Source organism: Hemiscyllium ocellatum, chromosome 11, assembly GCF_020745735.1.
Source record: "Hemiscyllium ocellatum isolate sHemOce1 chromosome 11, sHemOce1.pat.X.cur, whole genome shotgun sequence".
Lineage (NCBI taxonomy): Eukaryota > Metazoa > Chordata > Chondrichthyes > Orectolobiformes > Hemiscylliidae > Hemiscyllium > Hemiscyllium ocellatum.
Window position 1 is genome coordinate 56,824,701 of NC_083411.1, and position 12,019 is coordinate 56,836,719.

General features: G+C 43.9%; 1 protein-coding gene across 1 annotated transcript in view; it reads right to left on the minus strand.

The window, feature by feature from the left end:
• LOC132820013 (sodium- and chloride-dependent neutral and basic amino acid transporter B(0+)-like) overlaps positions 1-5,976 on the minus strand; it is a gene marked incomplete at its 5' end in the record, with an annotated part of 44,080 nt that extends 38,104 nt beyond the window's left edge. The window contains 2 exons of the mRNA XM_060831940.1: positions 547-685; positions 5,853-5,976. Coding sequence (XP_060687923.1) covers positions 547-685; positions 5,853-5,976 — 263 coding nt within the window. The remainder of the gene's footprint in view (positions 1-546; positions 686-5,852) is intronic.
• Between the last annotated feature and the right edge of the window lie 6,043 nt (positions 5,977-12,019).

Here is a 12,019-nt window from a genome sequence, read left to right on the forward strand (position 1 = left end):
TGCAGCTGATTTGATGTGAAAGAGTTTCTGACAATGTTTCACTGACTGCTTCACAATGCACTGTGAAACCTATCTGGTTTAGTCACTATGTCTTCCAATGAATTCAGCTCCTTCATCTTCCTACACATGGTATCTACCTCCAGACAGTTAATCTAAATCCAGTCCCAGGACTGTGTGTTAAAATAATAACTTATTACAATTAAAAGCAGAGAAATGAACATCAGTCACACATGATTCTAACCATTTCATGTTTAAGAATTCTGGTCATGAATATTATCCTTGAAGAGCAAGAAAACAAAGAAAAGTGTTTTGCTTTATAAATATTGTCAAAGTTACAATGCTTAGAAACCAGAGGAATATTAAATAGTAAAAGTTTCCTTTCCATGATGCCATTTTGTAACAAGTGTGCAATGTAAATAATACCTCAATCAAAATGAAACAGCTTCTCTCTCATTAAACACATATAAACAAACTAACCAACCCAAGAGGAGTTACTGGCCCAGCTGTGTAGGTTATTGGTGCAGCTATCTGCAGCAAGGTACTTACTCCCAGTATTGCTCACTCGGGCCCTGGTGAGGATTGGAGATTTCTGATCCATTTGGACAAGATCCATTGTTTTCCTGCAGCTGTGTTATATTAACGATTTCAAAATATCCATCAGTCAGAGTGAGATTGCAGAGAGTCTCTGGAAAATATGTTTCAGTATTATACATCAATTTTGCATTCCATTTCAATATAACCAGGGTCACTGTTTCACTCTGACTGAATTAGTTAATCCTTTCGATTACATGGGTAAGGTTATGCATAGATCAGAACACAGAGGTACAGTCCGTGCACTCACTCTCAGCACAGTCCTGCTCTGGTGCTCAATCTGCTTAATCTCTTGTTGGATAAAAGTCTGCATAAAAGTAATTAGAAAACCAAATTAAAATGGTACTGTATATAAAAAGTTACTTCAAAAGTATTCACTAGTAGTTATTGGAGAAGACTTTAAGGATTATAATGGGCTGGATTATCCAGGGAAGGAGAGTCTCACATACCTTGCTACACCACTCCTTCTTTTACAAAATGAATGAATGGAGCTCCACAGTTCTGAGCGGTCGATTCAACTCAGGGCTCTCTCAGAAATGGGGAGCCACATTTTCAATCTGACAGTGCTTTCACAGCACAGAGCCTGCCAGGGGAAAGCAAAACCCCTTTTCACAACTGCTGTCTTCTCACATTTTAATGTTCCTGACAGCTGATGTCAAACAGGAAGTTCATAACATAAATGTGTGTTAGGGTGCAGGGAGGGAAGGTGCTAAACTGATAGGAAAAGGGTGCCAGCTAAATAGGGTGCATGTAGGTAGGGTGCAGATATGCAAATCGAGAGCTATGTAAAATTCCATGTGGATAGGAGCAGGGTGACAGGTTGCCAGGTGGATAAGGTGCCAGCTGAGGAGGTGTCGGGTGCCAAGTGCGATGCCATGGTGCAGGATACCAATGGAGTTTGCTAAATAGTCCAGTGTTGAGGGTAACTTGAGGATGATAGGAGAATTTTTGGGGGAAGGGAGCAGTCTTGTTGGTCGGTTCGAGTAGCAACAACATTGGTGGAGGGGGATGGAGTCCAATGGTAACAGTGAATGGGAGGGTGGGGACAAGTTTCATATCGGCAGAGAACTGGGGGTGATATCACATTTCCAGAGGAAGTTGGGGGCAGGGTGTCACAGCTGTGAAGCCATGTGCAGGGTTTTCAGAGCAGATTGTTAATTATTGATTGTACTGAAGCTTTCTTAGTGAGGTGGAGGATTTTCATAAAGAAGATCTCCTTCTCTAGCTTTGGTTACACACAAAAAGAATGCATTTATATTTAGTTTGTGATGCATTTAATTTTAAAAGCCTTTCAGCTGATTGGTGACTGAAGCAGGATGCTGTTAAATAAGATAAGAGCACATGGCATTTGGGGCATAGTACTGGCATGGATAGAGGATTGGCTGCCTGGCAGAAGATAGAGAGTGGTGATAAAGGGGCTTTTTTGGGTATTGCAGCCGGTGACTAGTGGAGTTCTGCAGGTATCAGTGTTGGGACCTTCACATTATACATTAACAATCTGGATGAAGGAGCTAAGGGCATTGTTGCTAAGTTTGCAGATGAGACAAGCTAAGTGAAGGGACAGGTAGTGGTGAGGAAGTGAGGAGGTTATAGAAGGCTTACAGAGATTAAGAGAGTGGGCAAAGAAGTGGCAGATGGAATACAATGTGGAAAAGTGTGAGGAAGTGCACTTTGGTAGGAAGAATAGAAGCATAGACTATTTTCTAAATGGGGAAAGGCTTCAGAAATCTGAAGTACACATGGTCTTGAGAGTCTTGGTTCAGGATTCCCTTAAGGTTAACATGCAAGTTTCATTGGCAGTTATGAAGGCAAATGCAACTCACTTCAAGAGAGCTAGAACTCAAGAACAGGATGTACTGTAGAGTCTGTGTAAAGCTTTGGTCAGGCCTCATTTGGAATATTGTGAGCAGTTTTGTGCCCTGTATCTAAGGAAGGATGTGCTGGCATTGGAAGAGATTCAGAGGAGGTTTACAAGAATGATCCTGGGGATGAAGGGCTTATCACATGATGAGCAGTTGAGGACCCTGTGTCTTTCCTTGAGGGTGTATCTCAGTGAAATTTGAAGAATACTGACAGGCCTGGATAGAGTAGATGTGGAGAAGTTGTTTCCATGCATAGGAGAGGCCAGGATCCTAGGGCACAGTCTCAGAGTGGAGGGATAACCCTTTTGAACTGAGGTGAGGAGAAATTTCTTCAGCCAGAGAGTGATGAATCTATGGAACTCATTGCTACAGAGGGCTGTGGAGGCCAAGTCATTGGGTGAATTTAAGGCAGAGATAAAATAGTTCTTAATTGGTAAGGTGATCAAGCATTACAGGGAGAAGGCAGAAGAATGAGTTTGAGAAACATATCAGTGATGATCGAAAAGTGGAGCATACCTGATGGGACAATTGGCTTAATTCTGCTCCTATATCTTATGGTCTTATGATCTTACGGACATCCATAATTACTCTGAGCCCAGATGAACCACATTGTTGAATGTACTCTTATCAATTCACTTTCAGAAACTAGCAATGTAAAAATGAAATTTCAAATAACATAAATCTCAAGGATAAGATGAAACAACTGTTTTCAAAAATTACATTGTAATTTTAGCTCAAAAATAACTTCTTCATATCTGAATTATTTTTGGCAAGATGTAACATTCCAAATTCTGAAGTAGAAGATGTAGAAATCGATCGCTACTTGAATGAGTCCTAGCCTATGGAGATAAGGACTTCCATCACTGAATTCTGTGGGTGTATAATGGAAAATCCATGTCTTCTGGGTGTTGATAGATGTCCCTAACTGTATGGTATTAGACAGACAATGATTCTATTCTTTATAAATTAAAAACTAAAAAGATGACTTCGTCACGGATTTTGAAATACTAAATGGAACAAATAACATCAAGAGTCATCGAGTCAGAGAGATGTACAGCACAGGAACAGACCTTTCAGTCCAACTTGTCCATGCTAAAAAACATATCCGAAATTAATCTAGTCCGATTTGCCAACATTTGGCCCGTATCCATCTCAACCCTTCACATTCATATACACATCCAGCTAACTTTTAAATGTTTTAATTGTACCAGCTTCCATCACTTCGTCTGAGGCAGAGAAAAACTGAGTTCTATTCTTCTGGAATATTGGATAATGGAAATGTCCTAAAATTTCGAGAGTTTTTTTTTGGAATAAAGATATGAAGCTCTTCAATGCAAAAATACAGGACTGTGGATGATCCCTGACTGCATTGTACACTCTGGGACTGTGGTGATCCCTGACAGTATTGTACAGACTGGGACTGTGGGTGTATCCCTGACTGTATTGTACAGACTGGGACTGTGGGTGATCCCTGACTGTATTGTACAGACTGGGACTGTGGTGATCCCTGACTGTATTGTACACTCTGGGACTGTGGATGATCCCTGACTGTATTGTACACTCTGGGACTGTGGGTGATCCCTGATGTATTGTACAGACTGGGACTGTGGGTGATCCCTGACTGTATTGTACAGACTGGTATTGTGGGTGATCCTTGGCCGTATTGTACAGACTGGGACTGTGGTGATCCCTGACTGTATTGTACAGACTGGGACTGTGGGTGATCCCTGACTGTATTGTACAGGCTGGGACTGTGGGTGTATCCCTGACTGTATTATACAGGCTGGACTGTGGGTGATCCCTGACTGTATTGTACGGACTGGGACTGTGGGTGATCCCTGACTGTATTGTACAGACTGGCACTGTGGATGATCCCTGACAGTATTGTACACTCTGGGACTGTGGGTGATCCCTGACTGTATTGTACAGACTGGCACTGTGGATGATCCCTGACAGTATTGTACACTCTGGGACTGTGGGTGATTCCTGACTGTATTGTACAGACTGGGACTGTGAGTGATCCCTGACTGTATTGTACAGACTGGCACTGTGGATGATCCCTGACAGTATTGTACACTCTGGGACTGTGAGTGATCCCTGACTGTATTGTACAGACTGGCCACTGTGGATGATCCCTGACAGTATTGTACACTCTGGGACTGTGGGTGATTCCTGACTGTATTGTACAGACTGGGACTGTGAGTGATCCCTGACTGTATTGTACAGACTGGGACTGTAGGTGATCCCTGACCGTATTGTACAGACTGGGACTGTGGGTGTATCCCTGACTGTATTGTACAGACTGGGATTGTGGATGATCTCTGACTGTATTGTACAGGCTGGGACTGTAGGTGTATCCCTGACAGTATTGTACAGACTGGGACTGTGGGTGTATCCCTGACTGTATTGTACAGACTGGGACTGTGGGTGATCCCTGACTGTATTGTACAGACTGGACTGTGGGTGATCCCTGACTGTATTGTACAGACTGGGACTGTGGGTGATCCCTGACTGTATTGTACAGACTGGCACTGTGGATGATCCCTGACAGTATTGTACAGACTGGGACTGTGGGTGACCCCTGACTGTATTGTACAGACTGGGACTGTGGGTGATTTATCACCATATTGTGCAGACTGTAGTTGATGTCCAGGATCACCCACAGCCCCAGTCTGTACAGTATGGTCAGGGGAACACCCACAATCCCAGTTTATTTAAAAGTAGATTTTCTTTCAAAGCTGAAGTATTTTGTCCTCTGTTTCAGAAATTTCAACTTGACTCACATCAAGATTTCACATTAAGTCTTGTCAATTCACACAACATGAACCTTTGATAGTGACATGAGACATCCTGAGTTAAATAGTGTTATTGTGGAAGATGAGATGAAATTAAAGAGATGAGACATTTAAATAATTGCAACAAAAACTCTGTGTGTCTTAGAGTCAGACTGTGTAAGAAATATATGTGAGATGATCGATATTTGGAAAAACTCAGAGAAAGAGAATAAGTTAAGAAATGATAGCTGCAAAAAACACAGTAATAGACAGAGAAGGGAGTCAGTGTGAGACACAATACAGGGATGGAGAGAGATACAAACAATGAACGCAGTCAGAAAGAACACAACACAGACTTATTGACAAGGTGAAAGTAAACGTGAGACATGTGAAAGACTGTTAAATTCTGATGTTTCACTATTTATTTCTGACTGACTGTCCTGCTATTCCAGTGACTCAGTGCCATGATTCCTGCTGCTGCTTTCTATCCGAGTCTTTCTGCTGTATGGCCACAATGAGGATGGTCACTGAAACTATTGTTCATCTCTCTCCCTCACTCAGACTGACAGAATGAACAATGAACAGTCAGTGTGTACACTTTCCCCAGTAGAAGCTAACACTGTACCTTTGGGGGTCCTGCTGCATGTTTCATCTGCTCCCCACCAACTGAAGCAGTCTGCCCATGGTAGGGGTGATTGGAAGGAAGCAAACAGGTAGTATAGACTGTAGCCAACGATGCAGTTGTACGAAATGTTGGATTGTAATCAGAAGCATCATAGCAATCCCCACACCTGAAAACAGAAGAAAGAACAGGGGAGTCTGGTTTGTGAATTATTGATTTAAAATAATGTATTTGACATGCATTTGGCTGGTCATTCAACCAAATTGGATTTTCTTTCAGTGAGCACAGGACAGAACAGGGAGACTGCCGTGGCTGACCACACCTTTGGGGAAATATCGGTTTTGTTTAATCGATTATGTTGGCTGCTTCAACATTCAGTGTCCAACAGTAAAGATTTCAAAGGCTTTTTGTATTAAACAGGAAATGTTAATTATGTTATAGTTCTTTGTCTAGATTACAAGAATGATGCTCCTTGTCTTCACCTTTATATGCCCTCTCACTAATTCTTTAGGACACCATTATCATTGTGAGTGGTGATAATCACACATGCCCAGTCTTAGGCCATAAGGTCATAAGATATAGGAGCAGAATTAGGCCATTCATCCCACTGAGTCTGCTCTGCCATTCAGTCATGGCTGATATATTTTTGAACCTCATTTCTTGAGTTCTCCCCATAACTCTTGCCCCCTTACCACCAAGAACCTATCTATCTCTGTCTTGAGTATACTCAATGACTTGGCCTCCACAACCTGCTGCATCAATGAGTTCCACAGAGTCACCACCCTCTGGCTGTGGACATTCCTCTTTATCTCAGTTCTGATGAGTTGTCCCTTCAGCTTGAGGCTGTTCCCTCATGTCCCAGTCTCTCCTACTAGTGGAAACATCTTCTCCAGGTTTACTCTATTCAGACCATTCATTATTCTGTAAATTTCATTATTCTGTAAATGTCATTATTCTGTAAATCCTCCTCGGCTCCTTTGAGTCCTTAACTGTTCCTCATTTGACAATCCCTTCATCCCTGGGATCATTCTTGTAAACCTCCTCTGGACCCCTCCAAGGCCAGAACATCCTCTCTGAGACATGGGGTCCAAACATTTTCATATATTTCAAATGCCGTCTGACCAGAGCCTTATAGAACCTCAGTAGCACATCTCTGCTCTTATATCCTAACCCTCTTGAAATGAATGTTAACGCTGTATTTGCCTTCCTACCTGCCAACTGAACCTGCATGTTAACTTTAAGGGAATCCTAAACTCCTACCTTTTATGTTTCGGTTTTCCAAAGCCTTTCCCCAATTTGAAAATAGTCTTTGTTTCTATTCTTCTTACCAAATTGCATAACTCTCACAATTTCCCATCCTGTATTCCATCTGCCATTTCTTTGCCCACTCTCCTCACTACTGTAAGTACTTCTGCAGCCTTCCCACTTCCTCAGCCCTTCCTGTCCCTCTACCAATCTTTGCAACAACTGCAAACGTAGCAACGATGCCCCCAGTCCCTTTGTCCAGATTGTTAATGTATAATGTTGTGGTCCCAACAGTCCTTGTGGAACTGGTGGATTTATCCCTAATCTCTGCCCTCTGACAGTCAGCCAATCCTCTATCCATGTCTGGATGGGTTACTGTTTGGAGGGTCAGTGTAGACTTGTTGGGCCAAAGGGCCTATTTCCACACTAATCTAACCATGTCAGGACCTTGCCCCTAACACCACCGGCTCTTATCCCATTTAGCAGCTTCATACATGGCTCCTGATTTTAGGCCTTCTGGAAATTCAAATAGATCACATCCATTGGTTCTCCTTCGTCTAACCTGCTCATTACCACCTTAAAGAATTCTAACAAACTTGTCAGACATGACCTACCCTCGATGAAGCTGTGCTAACTCAGCCCTACTTTACCATGCACTTCCAAACCCTCCACAATCTCATCCTTAATAATGGACTGTAAAATCTTATAAATGATCAAGGTCAGACTAACCGGCTTATAGTTTCCTCCCTTCTGCCTCCATACCTTCCGAAACAGGGATGTTACATTAACCATTTTCCAGTTGTCTGGCAACTTCCTTGACTCCAGTGATTCCTGAATGTTCACCAACAATGCCTGTACAATCTCCTCAGCTATCACCTTCAGGATTCTGGGGTGTAGTCCATCTGACCCAGCTGAATTACTCACCTACAGACCTTGCAGCTTCCCCAGCACCTTCCCCACAGGAATGGCCCCTACACTCACCTCTGCCTCCTGACTCTTGACATCCTGGCACACTAATGGTGCCTTCCACCAGTGAAGACTGATGCAAAGTCCCTATTCACTTTCTTCACCATTTCTTTGTTCCCCATTACTACTTCCCCAGCCTCATTTTCTAATGGTCCAATGTCCACTCTCACCTCTTTCTGACCTTTTATGCATCTAAAGCAACTCTTGCAATCTTCTTTTATATTACAATCTGCTTATCGTCAGATTTCATCTTCTTCCCCCTTATTGCTTTTGTAAGTATCCTCTGCTAGTTTTTAACTGCCTCCAAATTTCCAGACTTCCCACTAATTTTCACCACATTGGATGCTTTTCCTTTTGATTTTATGCTATTCCTGACTTCCCTTGTCTGCCGTGGTTGCCTCATCCTCCCTTTACTATGTTTCTTCTTCCTTGGGATGAATTTCTGTTTTGCCCCTCAAACTACCTCCAGAAACTCCTGCTATTGCTGCTCTACCGTCCTCCCTGTTATGGTCCCCTTCCAATCAACTCAGGTCAGCCCCTCCCTCATGGCTTTCTGGTTGCATTGACTCAATTGTAAAGATCTTACACCAGATTCCTGCTCTTCCATTTCAAACTGAAGGGTGAATTTTATCATATTATGGCCACTGCCCCCGATGGATCATTCACCTTAAGCTCCTTAATCGAGTTTACCTCATTACACAGCACCAAATCCAGAATTGCCTGTCCCCTGGAGGGCTCTATCACAAGTTGCTCCAACAAATCACCTCGTAGACATTCTGCAAATCCCTTTTTTATTGGATCCCCTACCAACCTGATTTTCCTCGTCCAGTTGTATATTGAAGACTCCCATGATTACTGCAATTGTGCATCATTTTTTACATGCCTTTTCTACCTCCTGATTTATTTTCTGACCCATATCCTGACTGCTGCTGGGAGGCCTGGACATAACTCTCGTCAGGGTCATTTTTGCTCTGCAAACCCTCAATTTTCCAAGATGGCGACAGTGTAGCAGGGCTGCATGCAGACTCTTATCTAGAGCTCATCCACTTCCATCTACGTTTTAAAAATCTTTTAATTTCTGCTCTCTCTTGATTTTTTTTCTTTTCATTTCTCGTTTCTTTGGTGGGTTGGTCAGAGGCAACAAGAGCAGGCTTTACACGGAGTGGTGACAGCCTTCCGGTAATTGGAGGTGGCAGTGATGGTAGCAAGGACATTCCCCTGCTCCTCCAGCAATCGGAGACGGAGGTGATGGACTCTTTAAGGTGCCAGTGCTGGCATATTGGAGGACGGTGGCTGGAGTGGGAATCTTGGCACACCAGCAGACTGGCCTGTCAGTGGAATGAGGCACTCCGGCTCGCAGTAGGCCCAGAGCGGGGACACCTGGTGTCACCAAGGCATCAGCGGAGCAGGAGACTCCTGGCTGGAATCACGGGAGGCCCGGAGTGGGAACTCTTGGTTGTGGGGCCCAACAGTCTACCCAGTATTGGAGGCAGCATTGAAATGGGCCCAGCAGTGATGAGATGGCGCCTGAAGAATGGTGACTCCTATAACAGCGGGTCCAGTGCAGACAGCTGCAAGTCAGTGGAGATGGGCGAGTGACACAGTTGTGGCATCTCTCTCCAGTCTCTCTTTGCAAAGGCATATTCCAGCAGGAGATGTGAGACAGTCACAAACTCCCCCTCCTTAAACCGATTTGTAGGCAACATGCAGTGGCGCAGACAATCCAGGCGTACGAGAAGAATCTCACAGGTACTGCCCTTCTCACCATGAGCCAAGTGATGTCATGGTGCTTGTTGGAAAATTCTGGCGATGAGGCATTCTGCGAAATGACTTTGACAGTCTGCTGACTAACCTGTCCTTTTCCAACAGGGTCTTGAGGATGTTACATACTGACCTCTTCCTAATAGACCTGTGATGAAAAGTGTTTTGAAATTCTTCACAAAGGAAAAGCGATATGGAACAGTCAAATTCCTTGGAGCAGTCTGCAGCAAAAGGACTAGTCCCATCCTTCACAACACCAGGGACAAGTAGAACCTCAGTACATAGTCAGATTTTAGTGTTTGTGTACTGAGGAGCTACACACAGCTTGATGCAGCCACACACAAAGAAGGACAGGTCATACACAAGAGAAACCAACACTTGTCACAGATGTGGTCACATTGAACCTCATATCATCCGTCATCATTTCCGCCACCTCCAAACGGACCCCACCACCAGGGATATATTTCCCTCCCCTCCCCTATCAGCGTTCCGAAAAGACCACTCCCTCCGTGACTCCCTCGTCAGGTCACCACCCCCCACCAACCCAACCTCCACTCCCAGTACTTTCCCCTGCAACTGCAAGAAATGCAAAACTTGCACCTACACCTCCCCCCTTACTTCCCTTCAAGGCCCCAAGGGATCCTTCCATATCTGCCACAAATTCACCTGCACCTCCACACACATCATTTGCTGCATCCGCTGCACCCGATGTGGCCTCCTCTATATTGGGAGACAGGCCGCCTACTTGCGGAACATTTCAGAGAACACCTCTGGGACACCCGGACCAACCAATCCAACCACCCGTGGCTCAACACTTCAACTCCCCCTCCCACTCCGCCAAGGACATGCAGGTCCTTGGACTCCTCCATCACCAGACCATAGCACACGATGGCTGGAGGAAGAGTGCCTCATCTTCTGCCTAGGGACCCTCCAACCATAAGGGATGAACTCAGATTTCTCCAGTTTCCTCATTTCCCCTCCCCCACCTTGTCTCAGTCCCAACCCTCGAACTCAGCACCACCTTCCTAACCTGCAATCTTCTTCCTGACCTCTCCGCCCAACCCCCACTCCAACCTATCACCCTCACCTTAACCTCCTTCCATCTATCGCACTTCCAACACCCTCCCCCAAGTCCCTCTCCCTACCTTTTATCTTAGCCTGCTTGGCACACTCTTCTCATTCCTGAAGAAGGGCTCATGCCCGAAACGTCGATTCTCCTGCTCCTTGGATGCAGCCTGACCTGCTGCGCTTTTCCAGCAACACATTTTCAGCTCCTCAGTAGGGTCCATCAACTCCAATTTCATGCAGTTACAAGATATTGCCTAGCCCTACATCTCGATTTTATTTAAAAAGTTCTTAATTTGTTTTTTTTCAAAAAATTCCAACTGATCTTTTAATTTGTAACCTTAAATATTTCCCTTATTTACCTTCAACCTGAAAGTAGCCAATAATAGTCATGTTAGTAGCTATTATCAACCAATGAACTTATGCCTTACCAGTGATGTCACTCTGCTGTGTTAGGTCCCGAATCCTGGGTTTCAATTCATCATTTTTTATTAAAAAACCTGACAAACTATGAGCCAAAAACCAATAGACAGCATGTACCACATCTAATAACGTGTATGGCAGATCAGAGTGCAACATTACTTCACAAGCTTGGCTTTAACCTTTGTCAGATAAGGGAGGTTTATTATTATTTATTAAATCAACACTATTACTTTTCCGAATTTGCTGCGACTGTATCGATAAAATAAACATTCACCTTGTAACATAGGCACAGCCCTCCACACTGCAACAGGCCCAAGGCTGGCAAACTGACCAAAGGAACACTCCAAGAAAAACAATGGTATCCCAACAAGGGCCAGCATGACAGAATAGGGAATAAGGAATGCACCTGGAAAATAGCGGAAAGGATTTCAATTTTCAAGTGAAACTCCATGCTTACACTGTGGTGGTGGATTAAAAATTTACCCTGAAATCTCTACGAATGTCCAAATTCCGTTTTGTGAATTTCACTCTCTAACACAATCAGATATCTTTTCAGGTCACTTTACACAGCCATGTTGTGACATTTCTTATACCATTTGCGCTTGGTTTCCATCAATCCAATGGTGTGGGTTGTGAAGAGCCCTGATTTGAGCAGTTTTGATGATAATGTACAAACCTGAACACAGGGCCTGATTGAGGAGCCTGCTCTT